Raw genomic sequence first — 21,434 nt, forward strand, 5'->3', positions numbered from 1 at the left:
GATGATATTGAAAGAGAGAACTCTTGCCCCTTTTCATGGCTCCTTCCTCCTGGCTTAGTCCAACAATCCTGCCCTTCCAGGACCCAGCACTACCAGTCACAGGTGACCCTGGGGGCTTCCTGATTACAACAGGGGGTAAATGGTGCTGAGGCAGAAGATCTGCTTGTGGGAGGAGGTACAGGGAGATGCCAAGCATCCTCCTTTGCAGGGAAGGGCACCGGGTGGTTGAGGCTGTATGAGGATGCGGGGAGGTGTGGAACTCTCCAGTTCCTCTCCTTACCTCACACTGGCTTGACACATGAATTCCCACACATCCCCTTGCAGCACTTGAGACTCTTCGGGCAGTGGCTGTCATTCCGGCATTCGTCTCGGGGGTTGAGCATCTTACACTGGCCAGTGACCACTGGACACTTCCCAGGATTGACTTGAACTGGCGAGAAGAATGTTACAACTCAGAGGCGTGATCCCCCTAGGCACCATGCAAGCTCCCATCCCCATCTCTATCTCATGCATGGAAATCAGGTCCTCACCCACCTCAGCACCCAAGCAGAGGCCAGTGCATGACTTGAAGGAGACTCCTTCCCACTGAGGGAGCCCCAACTAGCATTGTAAGTGTCGGACAGACACACGGACTCATTGACTGACTCACTAGCAATCAATGAGTTGACTGATTGACTGGTTGACTGGCCAGCTGGCTACTCACCACCCAAGAGCACAGAGATGGGGGTGAATCAGCCCTGACTCTGCCGCACCCTCCAACCCCTTCAGAGGCGCCCCCTCCACTTCTCCAAGATGCATGTCCCCAAACTCAAACCTCACTGGTCCCCTTTCCCAGGACCCTACTTTCTCACCTGGCTTTGATGGGTCTTGAGGATCCAAGCATTTGATGCCACAAAGGCCAGGACAGCATTTCTGCTTCTTTGGACACTGCCAGTCACTGTGGCATTGAGGAGGTTCATACACAAGACAGTTTGCTGGGTGTATGAAGGGGCAGGCTCCATTTTTGCTTGCTTTTTCTGAAGGGTAAGAGCAAAAGAGGGAGAAGGAGCTGATTCTGAGTCATGACCACAATCCTGAACAAGGAATCAACTTCCCAGGAGGGGAGAGAAAACCTCACCCAGGTGGCTGGCCCCAGATGAATGCAGGGAGCAGTTAAGTTTCCAGTTTTAAGGCAGCTGTGGGGCAGCATCCAGCTCAGCCAAGCACTCAACCAAGAGGGAGTCAATAACCCAGGAAAGAAGAAACAGATGCAGGTGTGCTGGTAAATGTTGTAAGAGGCAGCCTTTGTAGCATTTGCCAATTTCCATGGTGTAAATACTCCCATCATGATTGATTTCAAACTAATAGTATGATGTCCACTAGCTCATAAAAGTCCTGAAAACTTACCAATTGGCCATTGCAAGCCAGTATAAGCCAGCTCCAGGGCTTGGCTGCATAGAGCTCATTAGGAGTTCCCAGGGAGAGGGAGAGATTCACCCTGGCTGGGAGGGAGGAAGCCAGGGGCAGTGAAAGCAGGAGGGACAACTCCTCAGAGACTGGAAGAAAGAGAGCAGATCAACTGATAAAGAGAGAAAGAGAAAGTGACTGTCAAAAAAGTGATGAGGAAAATCTGGAAAATTAAGCAGGAGATCAAAATGCTGTGACCGTGAAAAAGAGCAAACAGTAGAGAAGGAAGCTTGAAATTCGGGGCCGTGGACCAGACCATGGGAAAGATGACTTCCAGGTACCGGGGTGGCCTGAGAGACCCTGACTCACCTTTGCCAGCATCTACGACAGCCCAGGACGACAGGATTCTGAGGGCCAGGAGCACCGTGAAGACCAGGAGGTTGTTAAGCTTCATAGTGAGGGCAGGAGGCTGTGGAGGCTGCTGCCAGCCGCATCCCTTATACCTCTCGCTGTGGGTGTGGCTCCACCAGAATTGGCCCGGCCATCCCAGCTGCTATTTCATAAGCAGGGAATTCAGGCCAAGACAGTGACCTCACCAGCCAGAGTGTCAGTGGTTCCTTCTACCCCAGGCAAGAGGGAAATGTAGAACTTGGAGGGGGGCTGCCACAGGCTGGTCAGGAGGCCCTTCTGGAACAGTTTAGGGGTCCATTAGGGATGAGTGGAGGAGGGGGAAGAGGGGAGAGCTTCTTAGAAACCTGGGACAATCATCAAGGTGTGGAAAGGCCAGCAGCCGCAGTATCAGAGAAAGTGCAGCAAAAAGCGTCGCTCCTCCATCTCAGACGGACATATACACCTTTCATGGGACCCAAACTCAGAAACTATGACTCAAAATGCCCCACGGCCCGAGGTCAGGTTTTGGAAACTGACCAACAGGGAATCTGAGTGTCAGAAGACCCTGAGAGAGAAGGACATGACAGAAATGCAGGAATCGATCAAAACTATATGGGAAACAGCAGCCCCATCCTTTTTTACAAACCCTCAAGGTTCTTCCCGGAAGACGGAGCACAGAGCGATCCGGCAGTCATAGATTTTCATGGACAATTGTTTCAGGTAGATAACGCTTTATTTCTTTGTGTTGCTTTCATAGTAATAAGCATTGAACTCTGATAAAGGAAGTCTGGGGGGTGAGGAGCACATGGAAGAATTGGAGACCAGTTATCCGAGTCGGAGCCTGTTCTACCAGTGTCTTCTCAGGCCCCGGGAAGAAGGGATTGCTACCTGGGAAGAGAAGGCAGGATCAGAGACACGGGGCGGTGCAAACTGTGCAGGGGGCGTTGGCTGGGTCTGAACCCTGCCAAGTACCTTCCTCCCAGGAGCGCTAAGAGTCAGGGCCTGGGGATTAGGAAGGCCCGGCAAGCCCTCCTCAGGAATGATATCATCTTGTCCTTTACTTCACAATTTCAATGTGAAGAGGAACGTGAGTAATTATAACAAACTAAAAGAACAAAACAAGAGCAATGGAAACTAGCCATCATCAACATTCAGCAACGGTTGAGGAGCTTAGAGGTCAATGTCCCCGTCACTCACTGAAAAGTGACGCCCACTACACGGAGGTGACCTGTGCGTTTGGCGAGGAGCGAGGGCTCTCGATTGTCCTCAAGGCAAATTGTCCCGGGCAGATCCCGGTTTCAAAGCTCTGATCTGTGACTTGCAAGGGCGCTGGCGGCTCTCAGCTCCCTCTGGGACACCTGGTTCTCTGGGAACGTTTCTGGGGCAAAGGCAAGAATGGCAGCCGGGAGACTTCTTACCTCAATCCAGACTCTGCCACGGCACCATACACTGATATCTACAGTTGTAGAAACAGCACTTCTTGTCCTTCTTGCAGTTTCTATCGCGCCGGCACAGCGGTATCATCGTGAAAGGGCAGCGGAGTGGGAACTCTGGACAGTATCCAGGTCTGACCACACCTGAGGAACGAAGCCACAGGGTGAGTTGGGGGCACCTGTGAGTCCTTGCTGGGCATCCGTCCCAGCTTGTCCCGTGGACTCGTCCTCCGAGGACGTTCCCCACCCGGACCACACACAGGACCGCCTCACCCTACACCCACCCATCCCCCTCCATTCAGGCTGCGCCAAGTGGAGGCAGAGGAGGAGGAAAATCCCGGTGAGAATGGAGAGGCTGCTCTGCCTCATCTTGCAGAAGTGTGCAGTGAACCTTGGGACTGAACATTTATATCGCCTATGGCAGGGGCCCGCCGGCAGGGGGAGCTGTAGTGCCCATGACCCAAGGTCACAAGTGCCTTAACTTGACCTTTCTTCACATCAGGGGTTCCTTTCATGGCCCCCCAGGAAGAGGCGCTGTAATAAGTTCTGGGACATACGTCTGAGAGCCCATAAGAGCTTGCTCTTTTTCAGGCAGTGTTAGGGCTGGCCCGGCCCTTCATAATTCTTGCTTTATGCAGTGGAGTATGAGGCAACGGGATAGAGTAATCTTTCCAGGACATTCCTCAGGTCTCACATACTTCACTCCTCACTAAACCATACCTCTTCCAACAGACTTAAGAAATGGGTACATTTGAAGAATTTACTTTGAATAAATGAACACTTGAAACACACACAGGCACCATGACAAGGCAAGATAAGGAGCTATTACTAGGATAATTTTCAGATTATGCGGAGTTGGAGATCAGTTATCCAAGTCTATTGTGAACTGACTGCACAGACACACATTTAAGTTGTGTGTTGAATATTTTCTACCTTAACTCCTGTTTTTATTTCTCCATGAGTTTGTATAGACTTCTTTTGTTTTGGATTTTGTTTTTTTTTTTTAAAAAAAATATATATTTTATTTCAGGGGGGGGGGGGAGAGAGAGAGAGAGAGAGAGAGAGAGAGAGAGAGAGAGAATGAATCATTGATTGGCTGACTCCTGCATGCCACACTAGGGATCGAGTCTGCAACTCGGGTAGGAACCCTGACCAGGAATCAAAACGTGACCTCCTAGTTCATAGGTCAATGCTCAACCACTGAGCCACACTGGCCAGGCTTGTTTTTAATTTTATAGAAATAGTTACTTTATTTTTTAAAAATTTACCTTTATTGTTGAAAGTATTACAGATGTCCCCCCCCCATTAACCTCCTCCCCCTGTGCCCCCCACAAGGCCTTCACTACACTATTGTCTGTGTCCATGGGTATGCTTATATGCATATAAGTTCTTTGGTTAATCTCCCCCCTCCCCTTTTGTTTTTAAGGTTAGAAGTCTAATGAGGTCATTTTGGAATGTGAACTGTAGGCCAAATTACCCTTTTTGCTCTCTCTTTGCTCCGGTAAAAGTGTGTGTTGCTTCTGCTTGCTTGTTGGCAAAGGACGTACCTATCTTAAGTCATGGTAAGAACCATATTGATGAATGCACACAGGACCATTGGTACCAGGTGTGGGAGGCAGAGAGATGCTGACGAAAAAGATGGCTCTCTGGAACAGCAACTCTACCCACTAACTCTTTCTTTCTTTCTTTCTTTCATTTTAATCAAAGTATAGTTGACATACAATATTATATTAGTGTTAGGTGTACAACAAAGTCATTTGACTTTTATATATATTATGAAAGAACCACCATGATAAGTTTAGTATGCACCTGTCACTGTACAAAATTATTGCAATATTATTGACTATATTCCCTATGTTGTGAATTATTTATTTTATAACTCGAAGTTTGTACCTCTTATTCCCTTTCACCCATCCCCTCATCCTCTGGTAACCATTAATTTGTTCTCTGTCTCTATGAATCTGTTTCTGTTTAGTTTAGTTTAGATTTCACAGATTTCATTATTTTTCATGGCTAAATAGTATATACATACATATATATCTCACATCTTCTTTATCCCTTCATCTATTGATGGATACCTAGGTCTCTCCCCTATTTTGGCTATTATAAATAATGCTTCAATGAACATAGGGGTTCATATATCTTTTTAAATTAGTGTTTTTGTTTTCTTTGGAAAATACCCAGAAGTAGAACTGCTGGATCATTTGGTAATTCTAATTTTAATTTTTTGAGGAGCCTCTATACTGTTTTCTGTAGTGGCTGCACCAATTTACAATCCCACCAGCAGTGTACAAGGGCTCCCTTTTTGCCACATCTTTGCCAACACGTGTTGTTTGTTATTTTTTTGATGATAGCCTTTTTAGAGATGTGAGGTTCCTCTTCTTTCTAGTGCAGTCTTATAGCTACCTCCTGCTGTTTTTTCACAGTGCACCTACATTGCTCTCTTCTAGCTCTAGTTTCTAGTTTAGCCTGTCCTCTGTGCGTGTCCAAATTTAGGAAAAAAAATAACACCTTTCTAATTTTTTTAACAGTCCAATAACTTACAGCGTCTGCACTTCGTTTTCTACCTGGAATCAAACTGTGACCTCCTGGTTCATAGGTCGTTGCTTAACCATTGAGCCACACCAACCAGACAGCGTCTGCACTTCTATTCTCAAGTTGTCTGTTTGCAGTCCCACAACTCACTTGTGACCATTCTGTTTTCAAAGAAGTTTGATATTGCAACTTCAATACCAAACATGACAACGATATTGCATGCAAGGAAAACTGTGTGCCAATCTTGCTAGAAAAATGAGGGAAAAATTCTAAACAAAATATTAGCTAATTAATATTGTCATATGTGAAAATGGTGATACATGATTAACAAGTGGGGAGTTATTTCAACAATGTAGAGTTGGTTTAACAATCAAAAGTAAGTCAAGGGACTAGTCTCTATTAACAGGTAAAGGGAAAAATCATATGATCATTTCCATATCAGTAGTAAAATATGTGAAAAATCACTTAATCATTTAATAGATTAATCAGTTAATTTGTATCTACACTAATAAAAGAAAATATGCAAATTGACTGTACATTCGTGACGCCCACCAGCCAATCAGGAGTGAGTATGCAAATTAACCTGACAGGTGCCAAGCAGCCAGGGGTGGGGCGGGACACTTGTGTCGTCACCATGGTGATGATGCAGGTGTTCCACACAGCCCCAGCCACTCAGGGCCTCTGGGCAGTGTGGGAAGGTGGAAAGGCGCCTCTGGCTGGAGTGAAGGCGGTGCCGGCAGCCAGGTGAAGGAAGGCCCATTCTTGCAAAAATCTTTGTTCATTGGGCCTCTAGTATATAAATATAAAAGGCTAATATGCTACGTGTCCCTCCAACCAGTCGCTATGGTGTGCACTGACCACTATGGGGTGGACGCTCAACACAGGAACTTCAGTGAGGCACCCTGGCCATTTACAGAGAAATGGCGCTGCAGAACTGGTGCCCACAAAGCAACACTTGGCTTCCCCCAAGTGGGACACAGGCCCCGCCACCACCCCGGAGCGACAGCTCACCAAATCGCAGCCGATGCTGCTGAGACCCCATGAAGCAAAATGCTCCCCACAGCCCAGCCCAGCCTGGAAACAGTGGCTGTGGGACCCGGGTAATGACATCACGTAGAATGCCTGGCTTCCTCTCTCTATCCACTAGCCTCCTTGCAGTTTCTTCAGCTCAGGAACACAACTTGCTTTATAGCCAGGTGCAAACATTTTACACTGTAACCAAATATCTATGAAGTGTTTTCCCATGCCTCATCTCATTTGATCCTCACAAAAGTCTTGGAGTAGGTAGATAGGAGACTTGGTGGACTCCTATTTTCTTCTCATTAGCTGGAAAACGGAGATTTAGAAAGCTTAGAAACTTGACCTGACAGAAAAGAAGTAAGAAACGGTGGACCTTTAAAATGGCTTCAGGTTTTCTCACTGTGCAGAATATAGTCAAACACTGCTGCAGTTAAATATTTTACCCTTTGTTCTCCCTGCGTGATCTACAATAATAATCTGCTTTGTGTTGATATTTACTGCTGTGTTGCTGACAATTACCTGAAAGAGCAGTTGGGGTGCTTCACTGGGCTGGAAACAGTTTAGCTACATCAGAAACCAGGTCTAATTAAGTAAGTTTGTTCTATATCTATAAAAGGCTAAGTTGACTCGCACATGCGTGATACATATAAAGCTCTCCCTGGCGCCAATCTCAGGTGTGTGTTTTGATCTGTCATTGTCGATCATGAATTTGGTTGACACTTCTATTATAGAGACAGGGCGAATAGAGATACTAAAATATTTCTTCTAATTAATTTCCTTTCAATGTGCACCCATTCACGCACCAGGCCACTAGTCTACTAATGATAGAAGAATATAATGATACAGGATTAGAAGTTTACTTTAATGTGATAGCAGGCCTCTATAAAAAACCCTACTACAGAGGTAAGCATTTTCAGAAAGCAGAACACTAACAAATATTGTCAAAATCAACCTTTTCAGAAGTTGAGAACTTAACCAAAGGCTTGTAATAATCCATGGAGTGTTTATTTAATAATAAAAAAAAAGGTGGAAAAAAACACACACCAAGAAAAACAGGCGAATATCAGAAGAAGAGAAAGCTTGATTTGCCCTATTCCCATCCCTTTTCTTCCTAGCTGTGTGGAAGCCAGCAGACTTGCACTATAGCCCATGAAAACCAGCAGCACAGCCACCACTGAAGGGGAGAATGGCTTTTATGCTACTCCAAAGCTCCATCTCCAGAAAATTGTCAGTATTTGACCTCTCTGGTAGCTTCATAACAAGCTCCATTCTCAGGGCATGTATTTATCTCACCCAACTCAGAACTTGCTCTTTGTGGGTCAATTTTTTAACATCACAGCAAATTCAGACAGTGAGACCAATTGGAGCTAATAAGAAGGTGACTATATATATATATATATATATATATATATATATATATATATCGAGAGAGAGAGAGATCTCTATATATAGATCTATATATAGGTATATCTAGAGAGATCTATAAATATAGAGCTATAAATATAGATATAGATATAGATATAGATATAGATATAGATATAGATATAGATATAGATAGCCCTGGATGGTGGATGGTGCAGCTCAGGTGGTTGGAGCATCATCCCATACACCAAAAGGTCATGGGTTGGATTCCCAGTCAGGGAACATACCCAAGTTGTGGGTTTGATTCCCAATTGGGGTGGGTATGGAAGACAACCAATCAATGTCTCTCTCTCTCTCTCTCTCTCTCTCTCTCTCTCTCTCTCTCTCCAATTAAAAAAAAAAGTTTGGCATGTCACATTAAAAAAAACATAAAAGGAAAAAGGGGGCAATGAGATATCTAGGAGGTTTTGAAAATCTTTCTTATTCATGGGAATCCAGTAGGCTACACGTGTACAAAATGATGTTTAGTGAATCCATTTTGGAAACAGACAGCATGAGAGGTTTGGGGGTTAAGAGCTCACTCAGAGTCTGGAGCAGTGATGGCGAACCTTTTGAGCTCAGCGTGTCAGCATTTTGAAAAACCCTAACTTAGCTCTGGTGCCATGTCACATATAGAAATTTTATGATATTTGCAACCATAGTAAAACAAAGACTTATATTTTTGATATTTATTTTATATATTTAAATGCCATTTAACAAAGAAAAATCAACAAAAAAATGAGTTTCGTGTCACCTCTGACACGCGTGTCATAGGTTTGCCATCACTGGTCTAGAGTGATCGCTTTCTGTCCTTAAACCTCAGCCACAGGAAGATCCTAGTTCAAACAATGAAAATGAATCTTCATGTCATGAAGGGGAGGAACAGTGGTTAAAACGTGGCAGCTACCATTCCTGTACCAGCTCTGATGGCTAGAATGCCTGTGAACATCAATAAAATTTTTATAGGCACAGTCTGAAATATTCACTATACAAACATCCGGTATGTAAACTGGCTAACAGTCATCAGCAAAATCAGGTTCACTGGATCTGGACTGACACCACCCCCTCTCAACGTAGGAGCTCAGGTTAACTGATAACTGTTATCCGCATTAAGGCCATTTACTTTATGGAAAAGACATTTAAAAACATGTATTGTTAATGTTGTAAATGGAAAAAAAAAAAGCCAAGCATGATTAATTTCTTTGCCTGGATCAGTAAATACCAGTGGCAAGTGCTCAGTGTACTAAAAGACTGAAGCCATTAGTTAAAAAAAATCATCGTGTTCTTACCTACTGACGTTCCATCTGCTAATGCATGTTCGTCAATTTGTGGACTTCATCCAATACACACACCAAGATTTTTGTTTTGTTTGTTTGAAATTCTCAGATCTCCTTTGGACACTTCTCTTCCATCACTCTCATAGAAGAATGAACAGGAAACAACTTGTTAAACACAGTTTCCAAACTACAAGCCATTGAAAGCACAACTCTGGTCATATTTCAGATCTTCCCCCAGAAGGGAAATGCTGCCAGGATTTAGAGGAGCAGAAAGATTATTGACAGGACACCAAAATGATGCAGGACCCTTGGCCTTTTATGGAGCGTCCATTTACAGTTTAATTGTTCTTATCTTCTCTCCAAATTACATTATCTTTGATTCTCCACTTTGGTTCGAATCATTCTATTATCCTGGAATTCTTGCTATGAACTTCATTTCTGGTTCAGGTAAAATGAATAGATCAACAAGCCTTTTTTTTTTTTAAAAGGCTACTAGTCCTCCTGACTTAGTCAACATCCTATAGAAAGAGAACAAGCATATTAGGGCAGGCAGTTCCCAGCCTCAGCTCTGCCCTTGATGCCTAGTGTGAACTTTGATGACATCCGTAGAAATCGGTTTCTCCATCTGCAAGATGAAGATCTGGATTATGTCAGCGGGTACTTTCAATTCCAAATTCAGTGGAAGATTGTGGCTCAGGCCGCTGGGACAACCTGAGAAACAAGTGGTCTGAGCATGACCCTTGTCACGCTGGAGTCCTGGGGGCAGACACACATGGCTGGCTAGAACAGAGTCTCCTCATCTGAGGAGGTTCTGGACAAGGAGATCCTCAGAAGGGGCCAAAGATTGTCCAGTCATTATCAGTGACCCTGGCTGCTCACCCCTCGGGTACACACAGAACAGAGCCCGCAGGTGTAACATCCGGGTTACAGCTCAGCAGAAACTCCTCTGCTGGAGGACGCAGTGTCTCTGGGAGGAGCGTGGTAGCTGCTGAGCTGATCCCAAATAGCCAGGGACTTTAAGGCTGTGGTGCTCATCCTGGGCACTTCAGCTAGCAGCTGCGGTCCTTCCACTAATATCATGCAGCTCAGAACTTAACTTCCCCGTCATTCTTGCTCTTGCCCCTTCACTTCATGCAGAGTTGAAAGAGCCTTTTATGAGGCATTAGGGGGGTTAGTGAATATCGGCCATGAGGCCTTGGAAGCCTTACTAGCTCCAATTTCCTTCCTTTTTATCACCGGTTAAACTTGAGGCCAGAAGCTGGGGCGAGAAGACGAAATGGAGGGAAGGTCAGAGCAGCTGCCCCAGTGCTCACAGTTGGCATGAGATTGGTTTAGACAACTTTCATTTCATTTTTTTAAAATATATTTTTAAAAATTGATTTTGAGAGAGGAAGAGAGAGAGAGAGAGAGAGAGAGAGAGAGAGAGAGAGAGAGAGACATTGATTGGTTGTTGTTTCCCATATGCACCCTGATTGGGTATCAAACCCAAAACCTGGTATGTTGGTATGTGCCCTGACTGGGAATCAAACCAGGACCTTTCAGCGCATGGGACAACATCTAACCAACTGAGCCACACCGGCCAGGGCCAACCTTCATTTCTTGACTGCTGTGTATATAAACGCTGTTCCTACAATTAGAGCATATTCACCAGGTCAGTCTCAGGAGTGGGAAGCTGAGCCCATGTCCCCCATGGGAGCTGGAAGGTCCAGGTGCCCGCTCTCCCTGCCTCCTCTGCAGCCACCCCATGTGCACAGGCCCTGGTTCAGACAACACATGCATAGGCTCCATCACAGATGTGAGGACTAGTGATGGTAAAAGCAGACACAGAGGAAGGATGGACTTTAATCCAGCATCCAATGGCTGCAGCATCTCACTTCCAGGAAGAGGCATGGAAGTGATGTCCAAGGCTTTGGCAATGCTGGCTGGACAGGATGCGACATCAATTGAAGTGCCCAGAAGCAGCAATGGTATGCTGTACTGTGACTCAAGAGTAAAAGATTATGGGAGCTTCCAGGAGCACAGATATTGTGGATGAATTTGTGTCTCCCTAAAAATACCAAGCTGCAGAAAGGGAAGACATAGTACCATCTAGTGTGAAAAGGCTGAGAATGTAGGCTGTGATTGAAATCGAGGCAGAAAGATAATTCGGGTTCATCAAAAGTGACCTTGTGAAATAAATTATTGCTGATGGAGTAACTGGCAGAAGGTAAGTCTTGCTGTCTAGCTTGTTATGAGAAAGCACGTTCCCAGGGACAATTCCATGGTGACTGGGGAGTCTTTCAGCGGTGGCAGAGCTGGGCTAGAACTCAGCTCACTGACTCCCAAGCCTGTGCTTTTCCCACTCCACCCATAATGCTCCTCCTCCTCCTGTGGCTTTGGCCTCCAGAGAGCTTCCTTGTCCAAGGGCAGTGGGGCTAACAACAGAGCCACAAGGTCATTCAAGTTTGCCCATCAAATACTCCCCATTCTCGTCACTACTTGGATCTGCTCTGCCCCCAACTTTATATCTCCAGAGAACACTATTCCACATTCCTACTAAAGGATTAAGGACTTGGAGTGTCTTGTCTCCTCATTCACATCCTAAAATCTAAAGTTGGGAGAGGATATTGCTTAATCCAAAGGGATTATGTGTTAATGGAGGCATCTTGAGCATGAACAAGTGAAATTTCCAGATTTCCATTTCCTGGTGATACGGAGAATATAGTTCTTGGGTTGTTTATTGGATTTCTAATATTAATCCCAGGAGTGGGGCCTCTTGCTCCTGCCCCCGCTCTCCTTCACACCAGGAACCGCTCCCACGGAGCCCTCTCGCCCCCACCCTCACTGGGGAGAGGGAATCCCAACTCCACACCCACCTCCAGGAGCTTCCAGGAGCATAGAAGTCATAGGAGCCAAACAAATGGAGTAGAAAGCAGTCTTTTATTAGGAAATCACTGAGAGAAGCAGCCCAGGTTTAGGCAACCTCGGTGAGAGGAAGAATGAGCCATGTGAGAAAGGCATTCAAATGCTGTAGGGACCAGAGACTGCAGTCCTGGATCTTCACCGGTGCAGCAAGAGCAGGCTCCACCTGGTAGGAGAGAGGAGAACCAGAGCTATGAGTCAGCAGGTCAGAGGCAGTGAGAGATAGGGTCAAGTCCACATGTCACTCCTTTAAGAAGCCCAGTTACAGCCTCTGAGACCCCTCAGTTTCCCCATCACCTTCCAGTATCCTCCCTCTCAAGAACCAAGGATCATTTCCCACCACTCAGCTTTCTCTGTGACCCCGGGAGTTACCTCTTCCTCCATTCAGTTCTTGGGCGTCATACAGACTCTTCCACAAGAGCCCATACAGCACTTCTTGTTCCCGGAGCATTGAGAGTCCCTCATACAGGCGTTAGGTGGATTCATCATGGCGCACTGCATCTGAATCCTGGGGCAGGAGCCAGGCTTTGATGGAAGTTTGACTGGACCATGCCCCATGCCTGGACGTGTAACTTGTCCTTTGGCCAGAACTTGGTCAGCTTCTTGACCTTTATAAGAAACTGTTGAAAGAAGAAATGTACCCATAGTTAGACACCATCTCACTCTTTCAACTATCTTGTTTTTTCTTGGTCCAGTCACTGCTCACTCCAGTGTCCCCCAAATGAAGATCTGAGGTGGAGGAGGATCACCAAGGCTAACTCGGGTTTGTGCTCTTGGAAGGCTATTCCCTGAGCTTTGGGGAAGGGTCTACAGGACCACAGTTTGCCATCCCTCCATTCCAAGTCCGGTGCTCAGGAGGCGATGCCAGACTGGAGTGACTCCAAGAAGTAAGAAGGACACATTGTCCCTTCTGCGGGAAGAAGAGCTCCAAGACACATGCCAGGAGACCTGAGCTCCTCCTGGCTCTGGAGATTGCCTTGGCAATTCCGCACCCTCTCTAGGTCTCAGTGTCCTCCTTAGTAAAATGGTGGTCTTCTTCAAATTACATGCTTTCTGAGGCCTTGCAGGTTCTTAACCTCCTCTTAGAGGACTAATTAGTCTCAGGTGATTTTACAGGGCAGACAGACAGGGGACAGACCCTACACCCAGGGCCCAGATTCCCGGGACTCCTCACTTCATTCTGCAGAAGTCCCAATGTCTAAGGCCAAGGCCACATAACAACACTTCTCCCACAGTCTTCCTATCTCAGTCCTGGGGTGAAAAGCTGGACAACTTCCTACTTTATCTGGATACAATGGCAGTGACCAGAGGCTGAAGGGAAGGCCTAAGCCCTGCCTGTTGCTCCAGAAGTGCTTCCTGTCAGCACCCAGGTTGCCCCTGACAGCCTCTCCTCAACCCAACCCAGCCCCAGCTGGGCCACTTGTCCACTCACCTCCACTGACAGCTGCATGTCCCACCAGCATGCCGAGGACGAGGAGAACCGCCAGAACCAAGAAGCTGCTGGGTCTCATGTTGTCAGGAGGATGTGTGGCTAAGGGCTGAGGCCAAGCCTAATTTATGTAGCCACCACTTGGCCTGGTGCCAAGGGCGGGTCTGGGGTTTTACAAGGGACAGGACCTACATTTTTGTGTTTCTACCAGGAACTATCCACCCCAGCCTGGGAGGGACCTTGGGGCTTTCCCCAAAGCCTATTCACAGAGGGAAATGGCAGCCACTGTGTTACATCACCTATGATAGTGCCAAGAACTGTCCTACTTTCTCATGGGGACACCATCACCACCAAATCCTTTATATTTAGAAAGGATATGAAGCCCAGAGGAAAGACAGAAATCACCCAAGGTCATTCAGCAAGTCAGTGGTCCTGTGTTCAGATTTCAGAACCGAGGCCTTCTCCTATTTCTCCCTGATCCTGCCAGGCCCACCCAAACAGTTTACCTGCCAGCATCAAGCTGGGCTTCTCTTCCATTCTCCCCAGGCTTTGAAAACAAAACAACAACCCTCAAAAGGCAAATTTGCCTTAAAAGTCTAATGGCTAATCACTGCACTTTGCCATTTCATGGGTAGTCTCTGAAACGCACCAAAAAAGTAAAGAGAAAGGTGGAAGTCTAGAGGTGGAAGGGGGTGATGCCCAGAAATCACAATAAGAAGAAAACACCAGAGAAGTAACAGGTAGGAAATAGAAATCATCTATAAGGTGGGCATCTACTGTGCTTTCCTCCTTCTGAGAAGAGCACCCTATTTCTGTTGAAGAATTCCTGTGTCATCAGCTTAAGAGTCTAATGGGGACTGCTAATCGTGAAAGTAAGGATGTGTGTTTGTGTGGCTCTATTGAACTTTAGATATATTGAAGTTCATTACTTGAATGGACATTAAGGGGAGGAGGGAAGCCCCTTCTTTTAATTAACATGCTAGATATGAGCCTGGGAACTCCAGGAGATGGTTCCAGCCTGGGAGGAGTTCAATTGTGGGAGAAAAATGAACCAAATTAATACACTAATGGAAGCAGAGAGAAAGTGGTAAGAGAGGATTCAGAAGGCACCAGCCCACCTTTCATGCCCCTTTTTAGAGCAGCTCATCCCACACTCTTCCCACAGTTGGGTTATGACCCAATAAACTAGTTTCTGCCTAAGCTAGTCTGAGTTGGTATTTTGTCATAGCTACCAAACTTGAGAGTAATAGAAACTAATACCCAGAAGATGGGTGTTACCAGGGACAGAACCTGAAATGTAGACATGACTGAGTTGAATTCAATTCAACTGAGACAGAGAAGAAAATAGACTAATTATTGGGTTGTAAACCAGTAAATGAAATTTTAATGATTTTTACAACCATAAAAACACAAGGAGCTTATAAATAAATTTAATACATTCTGTACAAGACAGCTATAGAGAAAATTATAAAATGTTAGTAAGAGACTTTTTTTAACACTCCCAATTAGAGAAGTATACCATGCTCATGGATTGGAAGATTTAATATGATAAAGGTGCCAGTTCCCTTCAAACTGATTTTTAGATTCAATGCAATCCCAATTAAACCCCCAGAAAGGTTTTTATAAAAGTAAGCCAAAACTTGGCAGTATGACGCTAAAATGTACACAAAAACATGCAAAAGGCAATATAGCCAAGATACTCTTGAATAAGAACAATTTCATAAGACATTAATATAGCAGCTCTCAAGGTTTCTTTTATTTTTTTTTTATTTTTTATTTTATTATTATTATTTTTTTAATTTTTTTATTGCTTAAAGTATTACAAAGGGTATTACATATGTGTCCATTTTATCCCCCCGCCCTAGACAGTCCCCCAGCCTCCCCTATCCCCCAGTGTCTTATGTCCATTGGTTATGCTTATACGCATGCATACAAGTCCTTTAGTTGATCTCTTACCCCCCTACCTCCTGCCCCCCAACCCTCCCCGGCCTTCCCACTGCAGTTTGACAATCTGTTTGAGGCAGCTCTGCCTCTGAATCTATTATTGTTCAAAAGTTTATAATGGTCTCTATTATCCATGAATGAGTGAGATCATGTGGTATTTTTCCTTCATTGACTGGCTTATTTCACTTAGCATAATGCTCTCCAGTTCCATCCATGAGGTTGCAAATGGTAAGAGTTCCTTCCTTTTTAGAGCAGCATAGTATTCCATCGTGTAGATGTACCACAGTTTTCTAATCCATTCATCTACTGATGGGCACTTAGGCTGTTTCCAGATCTTAGCTATGGTGAATTGTGCTGCTATGAACATAGGGGTGCATATATCTTTTCTGATTGGTGTTTCTGGTTTCTTGGGATATATTCCTAGAAGTGGGATCACAGGGTCAAATGGGAGTTCCATTTTCAGTTTTTTAAGGAAACTCCATACTGTCTTCCATAGTGGCTGCACCAGTCTGCATTCCCACCAGCAGTGCACAAGTGTTCCTTTTTCTCCACATCCTCTCCAGCACTTGTCGTTTGCTGATTTGTTGATGATAGCCAGTCTGACAGGTGTGAGATGGTACCTCATTGTTGTTTTGATTTGCATCTCTCGGATGATTAGTGACTTTGAGCATGTTTTCATATGTCTCTTGGCTTTCTGAATGTCCTCTTTTGAAAGGTGTCTATTTAGGTCCTTTGCCCATTTTTTGATTGGATTGTTTATCTTCAAGGTTTCTTTTAAAGCTGTAGTAATTACAATAAAGTGGTTTTAGAACAATGATAGGTAAATATGCAAATGAAATAGGATAGAGGGTCTAAAATCAGGTGCTTGCACATAGAGAGAGTATGCTTTTAATTTGGTTACATTACATAAATAGCTATGGTTATAGTAAGAAGACTGCACATCATAATATCAACATAGGTTCCTGAGTGGTTGATGGGAGGATAAAGAGGTGGGACAGGAGGGAGAAGGCAAGGAAAATAAATATTGCTTCACCAAAAACCTCATAAGGTCTGATGTATCCTACTATATTTATAAATATCTTAGAAAAAGAACAACTATCGCTGGATCTCTGAGTACTGGCTTCTGGAGATGTCCATAAAATCTAACCAGTAGAAAAACCACGTTGGAGAGCGGTATCTGTGATTTGGTATTTCAGGAGAAACACATAAAGCTCCCACATATGCCTGTACTTATAGATGGAAAAGAGGAAAGGGATGAAGGGATATCCACCCTCTGCTGGTAATGGCAAGGCTGATTCAACAAGAAACTTTTGCGGAAGAGGTGGAGGAGGTCAGCTCCTGAAATGAACTGAGGCTGAAACAGGTCAGAGGCTCAGGCTGAAATTGCACAGTCCGGCCTGCAGAGGGAGCTGGAGCTCAAGGCCAAGGGAGCCGGGGCTCTGGGATCCCCAGAATTGCTGCAGGGAAGTGGAGGACACCCAGGAGGGGGTGACCATCCTTCAGACCGACTTCCCCCAAAGCAAGGCTGCGGTCCTGGCCACCTCCTGGCCTTTGCCTGTGACATCTGAGCAGGAATCCATGGAAACTGCGTAAATGGAGAGGGGATGAAGACAGAAGCACCTGTTCCACGGATTGGCATTTTAGATGTCTCCATGGAATAGGAAACTTTTGCAAAACTGGGTTATATTCCTCTGAAAAGGCATTAAGTTATTTCTGTCTATTATATAGCAGGTCTTTTACTTTTGGAGAAGAGAAAATCTAGATTCTTTGTACAAACTTAGAGCTTATAACAAGATTTTATCTTTTTTAAAATATATTTTTATTGATTTCAGAGAGGAAGGGAGAGAGAGAGAAACATCAATGATGAGAGAGAATTATTGTGCCCTTGACTGGGATTGAACCCAGGATCCTTCAGTCTGCAGGCCAACACTCTATCCACTGAGCCAAACCAGCTAGGGCAAAAGATTTCATTTTTACCTCATGTTTCTTAGAAATTTAATAGGTATAGATTGTTTTCCTATGCCTTTTAACTAAAGTAATTACTATATATATATATATATATATATATATATATATATATATATATATATATATTAGAGGCCTGGTGCATGAAATTTGTTCACGGGGGGGGAGGGTGGTCCCTCAGCCCAGTCTGCACCCTTTCCAATCCGAGACCCCTTGGGGGATGTCTGACTGCCTCTCACAACCCAGGACTGCTGGCTCCTAACCACTCGCCTGCCTGCCTGCCTGATCACCCCTAACTACCTCTGCCTGCCTGCCTGATCGTCCCTAATTGCTCCCCTACCGGCCTGATCACCCCTAACTGCTCCCCTTCTGGACTGATGAGAGAGAATTATTGTGCCCTTGCCCCACACCCAAGGCCCAGAATTCCCTCCTCTGACTGGCCACAGGCACCCATGACCTGGGCCGGCTTTGCCCGGGCTGGCTGCAGCCACAGGGGACCATGGTGGGTGGCTTGGCCTGGGCTGCTGCCGCAGGTGCCCGGGACCACAAGGCATGCAGCTTTTCCCTCTTCTGGACTGGGCCTCAGGTGCAGGCATAGTCGTTGGCACCCGGGACTGCGGGGCAGGCGGCTTGTCCCTTTCCCAGGCTGCAGTCTGGTTGGACCCCATTCCTCTCTCATGAGCTCATTTGTGCCTGGCTGCTCCCCATTCCTCTCTCCCCATGTTGAGTGTCTGAGCCATTATGACATGACAGCATGAGGGCATGACAATCATTTGCATATTAGCTCTTTATTATATAGGATATTAATAATATATGAACATAAATCAATAATAATATATATTGCTACTTTTTCTCTCTTAGATATAATAAAAAACCCAATTTCTAAAGAAAGAGATAAAAAAAGTTTTCCCCCTAAAGCTTTCTTGAAGGTCAGGGGCTTTGTCCATGAAAAAGCAGTAAATAGCCTTGACTGGTGTGGCTCAGTTGGTATGAGTGTCGGCCTATACAGTGAAAGGTTTTGGGTTTGATACCCAGTCAGGGCACCACCACCAACAAAAAAAGTAGTAAATAATTATTTGTAGCCTGTGTAGAACAGTAGTCAGACTTAAAATAGTCCTTTCTGGCTAACGGTTAGAACAGCCGTGGGCAAACTACGGCCCGTGGGCTGGATCCAGCCCATTTGAAATGAATAAAACTAAAAAAAAAAAAAGACCATACCCTTTTATGTAATGATGTTTACTTTGAATTTATATTAGTTCACACAAACACTCCATCCATGCTTTTGTTCCAACTCTCCTGTTCAGTTTAAGAACCCATTGTGGCCCTCGAGTCAAAAAGTTTGCCCACCCCTGGGTTAGAACAATGAATATAATTGTTTGGGCTGCTTTTAGTATCTCTTAATCAAAATTACTAGATGATAGAATTCAAGAACTTGTTACATGCTTTGTGTACTGATTGATAATCATTTAAAAGTATGCATTGTCATGCATAAAAAGGAAAGAATGAAAGACAGAAACATTTGTGGAAATTAGCAAAATGACTATCATTGAGCACTGACCATTTTGAAATCAGAACTAGCTCCAAAGCAAAAGTGGAATAAATAGTATGTAAATATGATCTTCTGTGAAAATGTAGAAATAATAAAACTTTGATCAAATTGGACAAGGGGGAGAGCAGGTAGATAAGAGAGTCAGCTCTCTGACTGTTTTATATGTAATAGTTTCAAGTTTTATTTTACACTAGAGGCCTGGTGCACGAATTCCTGCACCAGTGGGGTCCCTGGCCTGGCCTGCAGGATAGGGCCAAAACTGACTCTTCGACATCAGTCGGATTGAGAGAGGGTGCAGGCCAGGCTGAGGGACCCCACCGATGCATTATTGGGGCCGGGGAGGGATGCAAGAGGTGGGCCAGCAGGGGAGGGACCTCAGGAGGGCTCCAGGGTGTGTCCAGCCCATCTTACTCAGTCCTAATTGACCGGATCCCAGCAGCAAGCTAACCTACCAGTCAGAATTTCTGCCCCCTGGTGGTCAGTGCACATCAGAGCAAGCGGTTGAGTGGCCTTAGCATATCATTAACATATTATGCTTTGATTGGTTGAATGGATGACTGGATGATCTGATACTTAGCATATTAGGCTTTTATTATATAGGATAATTTTTGAAATTCATAATTTCAAAAAGGTTTTAAAGGTTCTTGAAATAGGAAACTTCCACAAGGTAAAGATGTCCATCTTGGCCAACATAATTTACACCTTCAATAAAATCAAAACAAACACCTGGTGGGTTTTGTGTCCACCAATGAAATCAGTGATTCGGGCAATGATCATCCATGGCTTCCAAATCATTAGGGAAGGTGGGAATAGAGATTAACCAAAGAACATATATGCGTATATGCATAACTCATGGACACAGACAATAGTATGGGAAGGCCTAGGTGGGGTGGGGTTTGGTGGAGGGGGGCAAAAAGGGAGAAAATGGGAGACATCTGTAATACTGTCAACAATAAAATAACAAAAATCATTAGGTGAAAGTTTGACTGGGACCGGCTATTTACAGGGGGCCAGCTCATTACCCCACAGTTTACTTGCTGTTTATAAGTAGGAAAGCATAACTTTACAATGCGGGCATGAGGGGATACCTCCTAAAATGCATTCATCTCTCTTCGCCACACTAAAAGTGGGTGGGAAACCCATGTTTCCCCTGAGGTGATGCAAGAAGAAGGCACACCTGTAACATGTCTGTGCCAAGGTAGTTGAACTGGCACCTCACCGAGCTTCTAGAGCTAATAGAGAAGGAAGTTGAAAGATATCACAGGGAAGTAATGTGGAACATTGTAGGGAACAATTCATCTTTTTTTCTTCAACAAGTAAATAGCATGAAGAAGGAGTGTTACAGTTAAGCCCCTCTTGTACTGGGGAAATGGAACCAACTGTGGTCTAGGGTAGTATAGACAACGGGGCAAGTTGATATTAGTAGCTAGAGAAATGGGGCAAGTTGATATTAGTAGCTAGAGCAACGGGGCAAGTTGATATTAGTAGGTAGAGAAATGGGGCAAGTTCATATTAGTAGCTAGAGAAATGGGGCAAGTTGATATTAGTAGCTAGAGCAACGGGGCAAGTTGATTAATGTATCCCAGGTAACTCTGTGTGTGTTTAGCCAACCGTTGTATGGTTTTTGGGAATAAAAGGCTGGCCTGGAACCAGGGTTGGCGCTGTTGTGGGAGAACACGCCTACGGCAGCTGCTGGCCAGCTTTTCAATAAATCCTCACTTGCTGCTTAAGACCTAATTAGAGTTGGTGGTCTTACTCTCGCGAACATTGGTCCATAACATTTGGAGGCCCGTAGCGAGATCCCCGGCAGGGGTGAGAGGGACCCCTTATTTAGGGCAGGAGGCTCTCCCCATTTATCGCGGGGCACGCAGCCAGATACCCAGCGGTGGTGAGAGGTACCCCCCATTTGGGCCGGGAAGGCAGTAAGGATTTATTGAAAACCCTGCAGGAGGTAAGGCCTGGGGGCGCCTGCGGTGAGATCGCAAAGAGGGCAGTCAAGGGGAGGGCTGGACACAAAGCAAGCATTACCTCCCGATTCCAGCCGGTGGCCACAACGGTGGCCACAGCATCTGGCAAGTGTGACTTTCGGTTGCACTGGGTTTGTCTGTCTGGTGTTTATTGTCTGGTATTTGTTGTCTTGGCATTTGTTGTTAAAAAGTCGTCTGCTTCTGTGTGCACTCGGCTGCAATGTTCTTTGAAAATTT

At 45.1% G+C, this 21,434-nt stretch overlaps 1 protein-coding gene across 1 annotated transcript; it reads right to left on the reverse strand.

Moving 5' to 3' along the window:
* Positions 1-281: 281 nt before the first annotated feature.
* Positions 282-1,840, reverse strand: LOC308523194 (antileukoproteinase-like; the record flags this gene model as incomplete). Its single annotated transcript, XM_081096922.1, has 3 exons — positions 282-430; positions 852-1,016; positions 1,756-1,840. The coding sequence occupies 3 exons, from the start codon at positions 1,838-1,840 to the stop codon at positions 282-284; spliced, it is 399 nt and encodes a 132-aa protein (XP_080953048.1).
* Positions 1,841-21,434: the final 19,594 nt, after the last annotated feature.

Source organism: Myotis nattereri, assembly GCF_964212035.1.
Source record: "Myotis nattereri genome assembly, chromosome: 8".
Taxonomy (NCBI): domain Eukaryota; kingdom Metazoa; phylum Chordata; class Mammalia; order Chiroptera; family Vespertilionidae; genus Myotis; species Myotis nattereri.